The 16,802-nt window shown below is 38.5% G+C and overlaps 1 protein-coding gene across 1 annotated transcript; it reads right to left on the bottom strand.

Annotated features, from left to right (window-relative positions):
* Positions 1-5,599: 5,599 nt before the first annotated feature.
* Positions 5,600-15,670, bottom strand: LOC104454220 (protein ENHANCED DISEASE RESISTANCE 2). Its single transcript, XM_039316430.1, is given in 23 exon segments — positions 5,600-6,032; positions 6,035-6,050; positions 6,354-6,455; positions 6,872-6,930; positions 6,933-6,966; positions 7,073-7,216; positions 7,305-7,355; positions 7,448-7,549; positions 9,051-9,226; positions 9,338-9,401; positions 9,658-9,971; positions 10,177-10,324; positions 11,115-11,191; positions 11,281-11,345; positions 11,420-11,515; positions 12,229-12,329; positions 12,407-12,453; positions 12,526-12,659; positions 13,563-13,624; positions 13,705-13,770; positions 13,858-13,911; positions 14,007-14,081; positions 14,970-15,670. Coding segments are annotated over 23 exon segments (2,196 nt in total). The 5' UTR covers positions 15,105-15,670; the 3' UTR covers positions 5,600-5,958.
* Between the last annotated feature and the right edge of the window lie 1,132 nt (positions 15,671-16,802).

Genomic DNA, 16,802 nt, shown 5'->3' with positions numbered 1-16,802 from the left:
ATTCTAGTATATGTTCAGGGTCTCTCAAGGAAAATTATTGAAAAATAATTGACGTATTTTCAATCAAATAAAAACGAAAATGGAAGGAGAAGATTATCATTGAAAAAACACATTCAATGATTTATAGCAACAAACAAGAAGTTATATCCAAATAAACACAATGATTAAGAAGTTATATCCGAATAGGTATAAATTTTGAGATAACCGTTAGAGGAAATAATAAAATTTAAAATTAAATAAATAAAAATAATAACCGTAACTCATTCGTGAACAATCAAACTGTTTCAACAAGACTATATGGTTAATTTTTTATAAAAATAAATCTAAATTTTAAAAATAAAAATAATCATTATCAATTAGTGTCAAATCTCGTCCACATACATACTTATATATTTGCGATGTGGGACAAGGCATCTCTTTCAAAATAATCCCCACTTTGTTTGTAAAACAAAAATTGGAAATAAAACGTTAAAAATATACAACTAAAATTTCCGTAAGATTAATATACATATAAAAAGGTATCTGTCAAATTAAACATTTACTTACTGCAAGTATCTCAAAACTCTATCAAAGTGATAAGTAACCCAGCTTTAAACTTGTACTTTTAAATAACAAAATCGAACATACCACACATATGCTAACCTCACGTTTCAATGAAAATTTCTATATTACTCCACACTACAATGGCCTTGTGCTTGATCTTCTTTCATGAACTCTCTAGAAAGCAACCTAACTTTCATAAGAAACGACACCTTATATAGGTGAAGTATTTACCACATGTTTCTGTTACTATTAACACATTATAAATTTGTACTACACTGTATTAAGAATTCAATTCAACCTATAAAACGTAACAAACGATATTGATTTTTCATATCAAGGTTAGCGTCAATTTCAAACAATCACATTCAATAACTTGTTCTTATTTATTAAACCTTATAACTAGTGATATTTTAGAAAAAGATCAAATTACCAATACTGATGATTTTAATTAAAAGGTTTCAACCCCATTTCTTGAGAGGTCATTTCTACAATATCTCTTGATAAAGCCTTTGTCAAAAAATCAGCTAGATTATTGCTTGACCTCACATTGACAATATTACGGTACCATCTTTAATCAATTGTCTTACATATTCATGCCTTAGACTAATATGTCTAGACTTACCATTATAAGTGCTACCATAAACTCCTGCCAAAGTGGCTCGACTATCATGGTGGATAAAAATGAGAGGCAAAGAACTAGGCCATAACTTAATATCCAATAACAAATTCCTAATCCATTCAACATCTTTCCTAGTTGCCACTAAAGCAACGATTTCTAGTTTCATCGTTGAGTAAGTTATACAGATTTGTTTCTTGCTCGTACAAGATATAGCACTTCCAACTAATGTGAAAATCCATCTAGAAGTAGAATATTTATCACCCACACTTATAATCCAACTAGCATTGGTGTATCCTCTTAATACAACCAAATTATTATTATAGAACAATTCCAAATTTTAAGGTCTCTTAAAAAACCAAAAATTCTGGTAATGACCTTCCAATATATATTTGAATTACTAATATACCTACTCAACTTGCACAAAATAAGCAATATCAGGTCTAGTATAATGCATTGCATACATTAAAAACCTTATAACACTAGCCAATTCAAGTTGTGATATTGCTCTCCCAATATTATAACTTAATTTGATATCAAAATCAAATGGAGTACTCAAATTCTTTGAAACCAAGATGTTGAAATCGCATAAATCCTTTCCACATAATCCCTTTGGCTTAAGAATAACCCTACTATGTTTTAATTTTAATATCTAAGATAGTATCTGCTTCACCCAGAACTTTTGTTTTGGAAAAGAAAGCTCGATACTTCTTACTCTCAATAACTCTAGTCATATTGGTTCAAAAAATAAGCATTAACCATGGCTCCAAAGAAACTACAAGTGGATGTGATACTTATTAGGCTTACTTCTTTTGTCTCAGCCGCCTTCACCTTTTCCCTATGGAACTTTGAAGCCTCAGAAGAACATTTAGCACAGAGACAAGAAACCAGGGGACCGGGAAACCGAGAAGCAAGTACGACCAAGCATTATCATGAGGCATGAAGCATTGGCCGCAAGAAGACAGGTTTTTCTAGTTCTTTCCACATGAAAATCCCGAAACATTCGGATCAAATCAATCCACTCATTGATGTCCGTCATGGCTATCGTCACCAGTAGAAGTTGTATGGAAGCATTAATGACAGCATTCTAACACACAGTCTGCCCATGAGAAGTGGACTTTACACTTCTCAAATCCCAATTCACGCTACGCCCAAAGAATGGGACTTCATCAATCATTAACTGAAATCCTCTGTCCACTTTGCATGCCACAAGTTTTGCATATAAGGCTCTTGCACATGAAGATGTTATCACGATAACAATGTAATAAATAAATGTATAGCATCAGAAGACTTCATCAATCATTAGCTGAAATCCTCTGTCCGCTTTGCATGCCACAAGTTTTGCGTATAAGGCTCTTGCACATGAAGATGGGGAAAAGTGCCAAAAAAGTTCTAAACATTTTGCCTTTGTGCCAATTTAGTCCTAAACCTTTTTTTCGGTGCCAATTCAGTCCTAAACCTTTTAAGTTGTGCCAATTCAGTCTTTTCCGGCAATTTTGACCGGATTTTGCTGATTGGACACCGGCCGGCTGACGTGGCCTGATCGCGCTGTAACGTGGACAACTTTTAATAATTTTTAATATTTTTTTATTTTTTTATTTTTGTCTTTTTCCTCCAGCCAGTCGCCGGGGTCCGGCGACCGGCCAGAGGCGATCGCCGGCGAGGGCGAGCCTCGCCCATGGCCGCCTCGCCGGATCCGGCCATGGGCGATGGGCGAGGCTCGCCTCGCCGAATCTGGCAAGGTCGAGCCTTGCCGGCCCTCGCCCGACCTCGCCAGATCAGGCCATGGGCGAGGCTCGCCGTCGCCAGCCTCGCCCATGGCCGGCGAGGGCCGGCGAGGCTCGACCTCGCTAGATCCGGCGAGGCTCGCCTCGCCCTTGCCGGCAGTCGCTTACGGCCGATCGCCGGACCTCGGCGACCGGCTGGAGGAAAAAAATAATAAAAAAAAATAAAAAATATTAAAACTATTTAAAAATATTAAAATATTATTAAAAGTTGTCCACGTTAGCGCCGATCATGCCACGTCAGCCAACCGGCGTCCAGTCAGCAAAATCCGGCTAAAATTGGCCGAAAAGGACTTAATTGGCACAAAAAAAAGTTTAGGACTGAATCAGCACCAAAAAAAGGTTTAGGACTAAATTGGCACAAAGGCAAAAGGTTTAGGACTTTTTTGGCACTTTTCCCCATGAAGATGTTATCACGATAACAATGTAGTAATAAATAAATAAAATCTTCTGATGCTATATCAGGGAACCTCCTCTCCACATGAATTTCCCACAAAATTAATTTACCATATCTATTGGTCAATTAAGGACCAACCACTGATCTAGAACTCATAATCTACCCATGGGACATGTTACCCATGCCTTCCTTGCCTCTTGTGCATGTCTTCCATGACATTTAGAAAGAACGATTTCAGAAAAATATTTTTTAAATTATTTATTTTTTTGCAAAATAAACGGAGCATCAATGCGCTTGTAGGTGCGACTCATGCCTTTTGTGTAGTGGGTTGGAAGTCACGTGCTTCGATATGAGATGCAAATCCTCTTCTAACATGGAAGCGACCACGTCCAATTAATAATGTTGAATCCTAATTCTAAGTTCTCGTGACACATACTGTTATTCTTAGGTAACATTGTGTATATGCGTTCGATGATTCTTAGTCATCTCTCAACAAATTAATTATTTTATGAGTTTGTCTAGTGATAACATGAACGATTTACATTTGAGAGGAGAAAAAGAAGTACCTAAACACTAATAGGGACAATTGAAATTATGTTATTAATAGTTCATGCATTTAAACCCTTCACGTTGAATAATCTCTATAGATATATGCTAATTACCTGTCCACATACATCAACTAATTGATGTAATTGTTTATCAATGGCTCGGGATATTCCAAAAGTCCTTAACATATTATACTATTTAGTTGTAAACCTTTCGATTGTGCCAATTTAGTCTTAATTCTTTAGATGATTTGTCAATTTCGTCCTACATCTTTCAATTGTGTCAATTTAGTCATATACATTTTAAACTTTGCTAATTTGATCCTAGACATTTTAACAATTTGTCAATTTTGGCTAAAAATCACTGATGTGGACACCAATTGACTGTGTGTCATTCTACGTGTCATGGCCAGCATTGACATGGCTCATTTTTGCATTTTTTTTAAATTCTGAATATTTCCTTCTTTTTCTTTTTTCTTTTTCTTTTCGCCTATGGCTGGAAACCAACTGCAAGCCTCGCCGAATCTAATGAGGGCTCTCGAACCTTGCAGCCTAGTGAAGGCCGTCAATGCTTGTAGCCAATATCGATCATTGGTCACGGCCAAGTGCTAGCTACAAGCAAAAGGTAAAAAAAATAAAAAAGGAAAATTCAGAAAAAAATTTAAAAAATACAAAAATTGTCTATATTACCGATTTTTGGCCAAAATTAGTCAAAATGACTAACTTAGTAAATCATTAAAAGGTTTGGGATCAAATTGGTACAATTAAAAAATTTATAACTGAATTAATTATCGTATAATAAGTTTGGACTTTTAGACAATTTTCCCTCCGTGGCTCGTTATTGTCACATCCAAAGGGCAAATAAAGGTAATTGACAAAAAGGGGGATAATATTTATAGGTTTAGAACAAGAATAAAATCTAGGGTAATGACATTGATGAGTTCCAAATTTCTGTTCAATATGTAATGGAATCCTCGAACTTTTAATTTGTCGATAAGATTCTTGAATTATTTCTAAATATTAAATATAACTGATTTTGTTAGATCAAATAAAAGAGAAAGTCAACACAAATCCCTAAACCGTTAATTTATTAAATTCAGTCCCTCAACTTTACGTAGCAAGTCAAATCAATGATTCAATTTTATTAACAAATTTTCTTATTTACTTTTTCAATTTTCGTAAGTATTATGATAGTTACGTTTAAGTAGATTTTAGCTTATGGTATCTATAATCGTAAAATTATAGACTTATTTAAAGTTGTATTGGATTGATATTCCTTCTATTGCAAGTCTGATTGTTCTCTTAAGAATGACCTAAAACGATACTAATTTATATAATTATACTAATCTAAATCATTCTTTAAAATTTTTAGATAGATAACATTTTCAAATTTTTGTGTTTTCTGTTTTCTAATTAAAATTGGTCAAATCTGTATCGACCAAAAAAAAATGCTCTACAGTTAATGATCCAAACAATAGAATATTTTACAAAACTAAATAGACCCATTAATGGCCATCTAGCAAAAGGTTTTTTTTTTTTGGGGGGCGCGGCAAACTAGCAAAGCGAATTTCCCAACGGAAGGGCGTAATGGAATTGGAACGAAAATGATTTGGCCCTCGGACAGGGCCGTTCCACATTCCATACATTGCATATTGAACAATCTGCTAGAATCTGAAGTTTCTTGCACTTGCACATAATAATGAGCCACACCATGAGAAACTCAAATCTATATGATCATCATTTGTCATCAATTGATTTTATAGCCAATAGACCCATCACAAAGTAATACCCCCTGAATGATTACATCATCAACCGCCCCCGCCGCCACGGCCGCCACCAAAATTTATCGGAGGACTGACCATCAGTGAATTTTACAATTGCAATGCCCACCAAAGAATCGGAACTCCTATGTAATTCCCCACGCCAATTCGCTTCATGTGACATAGCAGCCAAAGCACATCTTCTATGCATTTTATCTCCTCTTCGTGTTCAGATCATGGGTATAAACATTACACCAAATTTGCTAAAATATTCGTCACTTTCTTTTCTCGTTTTCCACCGGAACTTGATTCTTCAAGGCTGTACTAGGACTGATTTTGATATGTCCAGATGATTTAATCGACATGTACCGAGAAGGACCTCAGGAGCTCGTCTGGTGTATTACCCTGGGGAATTAAGTTTCACCAAATAAGCATACTCGTCTACTTGATACCATAGGAAGGAATAAGCAGAAACAAGATAGTCTAGTGGTCAAAATTAAAACATGTATCCTTGGCCTATGGCTCACTCGTAATGCAAGCTTTTCATGTCAAACGGAGTTTCTTGGTACCGTTGCCAATTGTGCATTCATGCAACTTTCTTGAAACGACTTGCACAAAGATAAATTGTCATTCTTAAGTGTCCATCTTACAGGCAAACGATAATGGATAATAGTTTTCCTGTTGTAAGAAAAATATAGCTACGCATACCTGGATTAGGAATGCCATTTCAATGACCAAGTTGTTCAGATATCCGAGAACAAGACTGACGACTCCTCTTGCCACTGTTGAAGACCCAACATCGACCCCAAGCTAAATTTTGAAAAGTCAGCCAGGATTCTAGTTAATACAAACTGAATAGGGAATTATATCACACAACAATCGAAGAAATTGAATAATATGAAGAAAGAGCAAACTTCAGCATGGAATGCTTCTGTTCTATTATCTCTCTGACTTTCTTCGTTCTTTTCTTTTAGAAGAAGGTTGTTGTGGGAGGGGGGAGGGGGTGGCGGCGGCGGGGAAGGAGGGGGTGCATGTCCCATTCTACCCAAGGCATGGCATGTATTCGTGGAAAACAGTTTATATAGCCAACCCTAATGTTATGAGTGTTGCGACATTTTCCCCCAGAGAATTCAATCTCTACAAATTGAGGAGCCGTGTTCATGAAGAGACAAACTTAACCCTCCAGCAAATCAACATACCATAAAACATGAAAGAGGTTTGCATACCTCCAAGTAATTCTTTCCACGAAAATAATTAATTGCTAGTGCTTGACCCACCAAGCATGCTTTTTTCCAACACTCTGCTTGACTATCCATGATCCCTATTGAGAAGTACCCAACAATAGATTTATTAGATGCATATCCCTCCATGGCAACTGAATCCAACATGGTCGTCTAATTATGAAATTATCACACAACAGTACTTACCTTGGAGATGTATGGTATGAGCTTAAATCTCGAATTCCTAAATGTGTCGTCTCCATTAACAAATCTATGCAGCAGAGGATTTTCTTCGAGAGGAGTTTTCATCATATAATACAATGCCAAATTATATGTGGTGGAGCCCGGAACCTGATCCAATATATGGCAGGATAACATACATTAATTCTCAAAAGTACAACACCAGATGAGAACAAAAGATAGAAGCAATCACAAATACCTGTATGTTTACAATGAAAAAAAATTCTGGACCACCCAATGCAGCGTATTCCTGCATGAAGTTAGTAGGTTAAGCAGATGCACCAATCCCTCAATGCATTTGGATATTTACATTTCACATCTAGGATTATTAAAAGTTCAAACCTGGACCACCCCACCAGGACGCCCTGCAAGATCATCCTCACGTTTGTCAGATCTCAGCCAGTCTGCACCAACCATTTGCATCAATGTTCCTTTGGCCTTGATCTGTGGAAATATGTATGAGTCATGAATAATTCAGAGAAATCTGAGAAACAAGATGTTTTTTTCTCCAAAACACACAAGATAATATCTAGGTTGTCAAATCACTTAAGTCTCTTATTATTCTTGTGCTTATATCAGAAATGACATTGTCCAAAAGCTTTGACAAAATGTTTTGGATATCATCCTATGTATAGTTATTACATTCACAAGCTGACTGAAACTGGATTGCAGATGTACAGACTTCTCAGATTCAGCAAAGTAGAATATACTTTCGGGCAAATAGTGTTTTATGCTTACAAGATTCATTCATGACAATAACTTGGCAATTTACAAAATATACAAATATATAATTGTCCCATAATCTCTGCTTAGCCTTGTCTTTCAAACCTTAACTGCATTCGTTTGGTGCCGGAAAACAGAAGATCATGCTACACAAATGGCCAAAAATGGGCCAAAAGACCATCCATGATATTGAACTCCAATTTAATTTTTGCCAAACAATGCATCTCTGCACTTTCAAGTACTTTTTGCCCAAAAAGACCTCTATTTCGATAAGACCCTTACGATCTACATTGACCAACTGCAAGACTCGAAAACCTACATGCATTCAAAGGACTCACAAAATCCTTTCATAAAATTCTACATGGTTGACCAACCTCTTTCCAGCAGAAAATATCTGCTCTTCTGCATTACATATATAAGAGCCTTCTTCAAAAGAGGAATCATTCCATTGTTGACCTTAAAGCTTGTCCAGAAAAAATTATCTCCTCTTACCTCGTTCACAAACATCAGCAAATATATCTCAGCTCTATTTATGCCTTCAATGTGAGACTGCCTCTTACCCACGACAATCCATGAGGCAGTGATCTCCTAGTCCTATTCCCTATTTCCTTTTGCAAGAATGACAGTAGTTTTTACAGCATAGAGACATCAGCATCTTTATTGTCTGAATCATTTTTCAAAGTTCACTTGGCAGCATTTCACCTCCTTCCAAAACCTTCACCAAAACCCAATCCCTCTTATTAAGTCAACTTTATTAACACCTTGCATGACTTCAGTTATTCTACCACTCTGTTAATTCTCCAAATTGGTCATATTCTAAATTAAATAAGCATTCATGCAAATTTAGACCACCAGTAGGATTGAACCCTCTGAAAAATGAAAGAGAAAACACCATAGACGGACTCCATAGTGATACAATGTTTTTAATTCATCGCCTAGCAAGTATTGAACAGTCGGCACAACAAATGATTTCGTGCAAAAGACTGCTGTTTTTCATATATGGAAACTGGAAAGTAGGTAAAAAATTTCAGAACCATTCAACTAGTTAAATTATTGTGGTGCTTGATTTGTTTAATAGATTTCATGATTCAATTTGTCATACAGCATATTGATGGAGCCTTCCAATCAAGGTTTTGAGCTACAATTTCATCGTACTTGATATTCTTGTGCAGCTTTCCATTGCTACAACCTTTCAGATGACAGTTTGTTCAAAGGGAGATACCTTCTGATGGTCTTTCAAATAATTTTCTCCACGTATTAGGAAGGTAGAAGGATCAGTCGTTGTCCAACTGCAAGGCAGATTACAGCTTGGGTCACATTGGAGAGTCGATCCGTAAGTACATGCTATGCTATCCTCTCTCGCCAACTCTTGTAGATCCATATAACCTTTCTTTTGAACTGCAGTAACAATGAAATTCCACATGTTGCTATCAGAAATGCTTGCTAAAACACCGATACTGGCATGGTGACAATCATATCGAGAAGTTTTGCTGTAAAGACAGGACAAACCTGCTAGATCATGCAACTTTTTCACAAAAATGGCCGTTGATGATAACTTAGGCTGGTACATATTCTGTTGAAGAAGCAATATAGAAAGATCAACCACATGAAATACTCAAAACCTGTTCATCACTAGCAACCCTTCATGTGTTGGCTGCAAATGATAGAAAAGGCTAATGCAGGAACTCCAACATCAACCACATGAAATACTCAAAACCTGTTCATCACTAGCAACCGTTCATGTGTTGACTGCAAATGATAGAAAAGGCTAATGCAGGAACTCCAACATAAGATTTACAAGAAAGACGATATCAAATTAAGTACAGTACCGGAGCATGTAGTTCTGGGATCAATTCAGATGACCAGTTTTCTAATTGGTCATAATCTGTCGGCTCAGGAACATCAAAGAACTCGTCATCAGCATCATTCAGTCCCATCAGGCTGGAAGATTGAGAAGGTGGCCTTTCAGACTGGTCTTCTGTAAACTTGACCTCCTGGATTTTGACAATTTTTTCATGATCCTCTACTTCAGCTTTAACATCCTCCTTTACAATCTGAGGTAACCCAATATCCCTCATCAAGTCCCCACAAGAGTAGTCTGAAGAAAAATTTCCTGCTTTGGATTTGAACATCTCCCTTAATGCTGCAAATAATGGCAAATATATTTTTTTAAACAGAGACTCTCGAAGGGAGAAGTTAAGGAGAAGCATGAACTGCAATTCCATGGTTGGGGAAACAGGCACCATTTGCCTATCTCTACAAGGGATCTTTGAAATCACTCTAACTAAAGCAATGTCGACACAAGTTATGAATGAAAGAGACGGTAACATTAATTTTCTGAAAACTACCTGCAACCCTCTCAAGCATACGAATGGTAGTGGATCTTGCAGATGATGGACGCAGATACATTTTCCAGAATTTCCAATCAATCGAAAGCATGTGTTTCACCATGGACTGTTTTCCTTGGTTTATTGGAGAAACTACATATCCCCCCACCTGCATGATGGGCAATAAATTACACAGAAAGTTCAAAATCAGAAACTAGAAGACCTGATTCTCTGACACATTAAGGCCAATAGCATTAGGAGAGATGACAAATGATTGCATAAGTGGGTTTTTGAAGTAGATAATGACAGAAGTCATGTCAAAGTCTCATATCTCTGCAAACACGGCATTCACTTTCTTCAGCCAATGCTTTGTGGGCAAAGAGGAGATCAATGATAAACCTCCATGCTATGAATTATCTTGATTGTGAGTCTCAACTGTGTTACTGTAACCAATTAATGCACTGGATGCTCGAATGATCCATCCTTAGCTTCATCAGTTGTTTCAATTAGACCAAAAAAAGCTACACTCAGCAAAAACCTTTTTTTCATACGTCCACATGCAGAACAAAAATATGGTCCTTATGATCATCCAATTAAAAATCAACTTTTGTTATTGTGTGGCAATAAGTTTGCAAAGACTACAGAAGGAAAAGGACCATTTTTGTAAAGTAGCAATTTGCAAATATGTAATCTGAGTACAGTTGTTGAACTCAGACTCGATGTTGGAAGCCTTCATTGCAAGATCAAAAGAGTCTTTTCCCATCCAAGTTTTAACAAGTACTTTTAATACACAAGATGGTAGAACCTACTTTTAAAAAGGGCATATGCATCATGTACTCATCATGAGGAACTAAAATGATAAGTGTCTATATCATGTCTCAGTGAAGTAGTTTGCAAGTCATTAGTTGTGATCATAGGCAGTACAAAGTACTATGGGAACATCAAAATTCAAAGCATACATTACTTTTAAGGCAAGCACGAACATAGCCTCTCTGGGGGCGACATTTCTTGTGGAAAACAGAATGGTAAAGTATAACTGTGACAAGAACAAATAAAGTAAGTTAGGGCATAGACAGCAAACCAAGCGTTATAATATACGTTACAGAATCATTGTAATCTAACAACCATAGGTGCCATCATCCTCTCTTCTCCAGTAGCGTCGTAAGAGTAAGTCTCTTCGTCTCATTCCCCTACAAATGATAACGAGTTAACTAAAGCTGGATAACATAATTGAGTTCTTCCTAAACAAAAAATTTAATCTAACCATGGAAGCCAATCGCTGTATAGCTGCATGTGAATAATATCTGTATGACCATCAAGGTGCTCCACCACACTACCTCGGTAAAAGCAGAAATCCCATCTGCAATGAAGGATCAACCAATATTATTGTAACTGGTTGGTAGACCAATATTAATTACCCGAGATGCCTTTTGAAGTGAGTCTGGTGCAATTGGCATTTAGTGTCTATAGGATTCTTCCATCTAATATGTGAGGAGAGACATGTTTGAGGAAAATATGATGTGGAGAAGATGCCTAGCATCAATTGTTAAAGCTCTACAGTAGTAGCTGAAGTGACATCAGGGGCTTGATCGACACTTTAATTAATCTCATTGCCCCAGGGCTTCTTGGAATCAATCATGTGGACGAATAACTTACTAGTTGGTTATAAAGTATTCCATTTAGGCATTGCAGCGGTTGCAAAGTGATGAAGTTAACTGTGTGGAACTCCATAGAGTAAAAGTGACTGGACAGACATACAGTTTTGGTGGTTAAACAAAAAGATAAACTACTTAAGTCTGAGCATGTTGGTGCCATAAATTTAATTAGGCAGTTTCTGAATTGGAATGTTGAGCAGCTTAGACTTCCGCCAATAAATAGATTAGGTACTTGTATAGTTCCCACTTCCATTGACCATTAATTGCCACGTCACATATGCTTGAAAGGGTAAGAGGACTCATCCAGAAGGTCACAAATAATTTAGCACATCTAGTTCTACCACAAGAAATGACCTAAATCATCCTGTGACTTCAGCCATCGTTTCAGGCAAATAAAGCAGCATTCTGGTAATCTTACTCAGAACGTGAAGAACCAAGAGACATAAGACACCGGAAAATAGCCTCTGAAGTTCCATCAACCACTCCAACAGCCATGATTGCTGGATGATCGTCCCAGTGCTAATATAGTAACAATATTCAGTCAGAAGAAATCTTGTAGATATTAATAATTGCAAGTTAGCAGAAAAGCAACGCACCCCTCCACGAGAATCCCAATCTTTTGCTTCTTTGAAAAGGCGCAGTCCTTCAAGATGAGTTACAATTAATTTCACCGGATTCAGTCACTCCACAAAGTAGAAACAAGCTTAATATTTACCATTCTGACAACCAAATATTTTCCACGGTGAGGGTGCGATAACATCAGATTTCATTGCCTCTGTCTGCATGGATGAGAAAACTGTCCAGTCTACAGAGTGTTTACTGCTTGTCCTTTTTGAAGGGGTGCAGATCCTGTCACAAAAACATGCCACTAAAGAATGTCAAACAACTGTTCATTTGCATGAAAAAAAGAAATGAAATTAACTTCATTCGTCTTATTTATAGATAAATAAATATTTATAGCAGTAGGAGCAGTATATTGATAGAGTTATCTAAATTATGGTAAACACCTAGAGGTATGGGCAGAGGAAGATGGCAAATAGAACCAAGATCGTAATAATGAATGCAATTAGATGAAAGGAAGAGAACATTATGAGGGAGAAAATAACTAAAGGCTGCAGAGAAAAGATCATCAAATTAAAAGATATTCTCAGATGATAAGGGCCACATGAATTCTTTCAAAAGGGGAAGGCCACTCCTGCTTCAGCAACTTGCATTGAGGGTCCCAAAAATTGCATTATTTCTTTGCGAGGATCCCGAAATTGCATGTTAGAGCAAATTGACCAGTAAGTGCAGTAAACCTCTTTGATAGAACTACAGATCTGATAATGATGAACTACAGATTCGATACTGATGGCATTGAGTGGCATGAGACACTAATTTCCATGAGGAAATGAATCTATCAGAGAAAAGAAAATCACATGCAAAAGCACGGCCATTCACATTGCCACACCACACCCCAACACCCCCACCGAAAAAAAAAAAAAAAAAAAACCAAGAAAAATAAACTGGATGAAAGGATGAAAATTTTCTGTTCCCTTTCCTTGACTGGTGTACACTTGAAATTGCATGTTACCAATTTCGTCAAACTTGTCATTCGACCTTGGACATGTACTGACACAGCAAGATGCTAGAGCAGGTAAAGTCTCTATAATGTGATAAACTGCAATCACTTTACTCTCCCAAATTGCACACTCAGATATCAGAGCACAGATAAGTAGCATAAAACAGATGCTAAATAACAGATAGATATACCTAAAAGTCAGCCATTTCCGCTTAGAACATGAAACGAAATTTGTGGCTGGGTTTGGATTTTCCTGAGAATGCACAAGAAGTCAAATTCACGCAATGAGCAAAAGAGTTTCTCATGAGATCACTAGATAAGGTAAATTGGGACCTTTGCCGCTGCATCCTGCAAAGAATGTATCCATCTTGCCGCATCCTCTGAACTATCTGCTCCCAACTATATTGTTGAATAGTCATCTTTAGATATGTGAAATCATCAGAGATAAGAAAGGATGAATGAAATGGATAAATCAAATTACTGCACCTTAAGCTGATCATTGTGATTAGCTGTATTGTAAAGGGTGAAAATGAAGACTACCTGTAAGTTGGAAATAAGTCAAATATACATTAAATGCTAGAGGAATGAATTTATATCTCTTCAAAGCAAACCACAAGTAATCATATTATCTGTACTTTTCGATGAATGCTCTCCCTTCCATTATCTATGACCCGAATGCAAGAGTCAATAGCTGCACTTCTGATGGGCTCCTGAACAAAGGGAATCATTCTGTTAGCTGGCCCTTCCCTAACAGATGGAACTAGAAACGGACTCTCAGCTGCCACAGCAGATGATTAATGCTGTATATATAAGATTTAAATGGTACAAACAACTGTAAGAAATATGTTAATATAACAGGAGGAACACAAATAGTTGGATTTTGTTGCGATGTTGTTGTCTGTCCATTTACTTGGGGAATTCTTCCTATCATCTGTAAGGGCCATGTGAACCGATCGGGAAACATCAGATTTGATAACCGATAGCTCTAGATCAGCAAGTGCAAGACTTCAGACTAAGATGCACGAATAGAAATAATATGAAGAGACTAATACACGACCGAACAACATAGATGGATTTCACAATGATCATTCTATTTCACACTCAGTTGATTTCCGCTCATTTCTATTGGTAAAGGAACACGCCTCATTCATGCAAGACGACCAGGACCGTGTCTCTGAAGCCGACAAAGCCACGAGAAGATGCCGTTTCAGGTATCATTCTGCATAAATCAATGACCGTACAATTCCTAGAACAAGACTCCTCGTCCAACAGCAACAAAACCGTATGCAATAAACCCCCGCGAGCAAGCTTTCGCAAATTGTCCAAGCAAACTAAATTCGGAAACTAGCGGCTCGTCCAGAACATATTCGATACGACAAGACGACATCCAGGATAACAGCAACAAACCGAGCGCGGCAAAATCACAACCCCAACCACACCGTTCACAATCCGCGACGCGAGCTTCTAGATATTGTGCTCCGCGCAAATTAAATCCGACGACAAGAAAATCAACTAACTCGTGCAGCTCCAAATGCCAACCGCAAAGATATCAAAAGAACAAAACTAAATAAAAATAAGAAAAAGAAAAAGGCGACCACCTCGTCGTCATCTATAGGCAGGTTTTTGAAGCTCTTGAGGCTGTTCTCCTTGAGAACGAAGTACCGCCTCCGCGAGTACTGGAGGCCGAACCTGTTGGAGCGGATGAGGTAGAGCCACCCCTCCATTGCGTCCATCGCGGAAGACGGCGAAGTTATCTCTCTCGCTCCGACGCCGGACGCTCCCCCTGCCTCCCTCCCTTGCCAGCCCCGCCCCGCCTCCCTCAGCAGAGGCTCGACGCCACGCGAGGAGCGCGCCCTCGACGTCCCGTCTCCGTCTCCGTCTCCGTCTTCGTCTTCGTCTTCGTATTCGCCTCGCCTCCTCAGAGCGCGGAAGGACCGGCAGCAGGGCCCGGCAATGGCGACGCGCGAACCGCCCCGAGGAAGGAGGATTGCATGAAACAGAGCACTCGAAGATGACCACGAACTGACGGAACGGACGGACGAGCTAGCACGGTTGTGGCGCGGCGAGGACGCTAACGCGAAACGAGAGGAAGGAGGAGGAGGTGGTGGTGGAGGAGGTGGAAGGTGACGACGGGGATGGAGATGACGCAAATCCTCTGATTCCACGAGGAATCAGAGAATCGGAGCTCGAGGCGAAGATCAACAGGGGCCCGATCGCTTTTTCACGGGGGGGAAACGAAATTGCCTGGCACGGTTTTTCCGGCGTTCGCTGTTTCTCTCTATTCTCTCGTTGTTTTTTTTTTTTTAGGGGGGGGTGTTGCTGGTTTCGTTCTGGTTTTTGAAAACTAACCGATTTGGTGCCGATGAAATCGAGCGAGACAGCTCTGAAACGAGCGCGAGCGGTTGGAGCTGCAATTACCGGAACGCCCCTCCCCTCCTTTTCCCTCCACTTCCTCTTTTTGTCATAATTTTTCGGATTTCCATTTCCCTTTTTTCCCGGAAAAAGTTAATTTTTTCCCTTTTTTGGCTTGAAATCTTCTTCTCATTCGTTGGGTTTCTTACAGCTTGGAATTTCTATTTAATGCAGGAATAGGGATGACGATGAATTTTAAGTCTGAAATTTATGGAGAAGGGCGATTTTGGGATTTCGATTTTTTTGCGATTTAAATCTGTGACGCCCGAGGGAAGACAGTAGGGCAGGTTGGATCCATTTGCACGCTGACTATGTTTGTCTTGTGGTCAGGCCTGTGCCGCTTAGGAGGACGGATTTGGTCAAATGACAATTTGTTTTTTACAAGTAATCTTTCAATTTTGTTTTCGAAAAAAAAAAAAAAAAAATGAGGAGGAAGGAAGGAGCTTATGGCTAGGAAAGGAAGGAGCAGCTGCCATTGGGTAGGCCCCACCTGAAAAAGAGCGCATGCTGTCCCCTTTGGGGCCCCGCCTTGAATAATGAAGAAAAAAATAGAAAATATTTTTGGAGGCTGGGATGTGTTGAGGGACATCCAAGTGGATGGTGGTGCGAAACATAATCCTCCCTTTGATTCCTAAGATGTTCCAAAGAGATTTTGCCTCCCTCTCAGGCTCTCACTCTACGATATATATATTGGCAAATTGGCCAAAAAAAATAAAAATAAGAATCTAGATGAGTCAATTATCCCAGGTTGGATCATAGCTGGGACAGTTCTTAACTGAGGGGGATTATTTAGGGGGGTAAAAAGGAAAATTTTAAATAAATCAAATAAAAATCATTTTAACAAGGGGAAAAAGAGATTGACATTGGGGAGGCATGTAATGGTGGAGTCTTGCCCCCACAAAGACCTAAGTTGACCCCCCTCCAATCTATTCAATTGACTTTTGCCCACTCTTATCTCTCCTTTCAATTCTTTATTTTATGCTTCTGTCCATGGTCAATGGACTTGATGCGGTCGGGTG

The sequence above is a fragment of the Eucalyptus grandis genome, chromosome 7 (genome assembly GCF_016545825.1).
Source record: "Eucalyptus grandis isolate ANBG69807.140 chromosome 7, ASM1654582v1, whole genome shotgun sequence".
NCBI classification, from domain to species: domain Eukaryota; kingdom Viridiplantae; phylum Streptophyta; class Magnoliopsida; order Myrtales; family Myrtaceae; genus Eucalyptus; species Eucalyptus grandis.
Note: the sequence above shows the minus strand (reverse complement) of the source record. Positions and strands in the feature narration are given on the sequence as shown.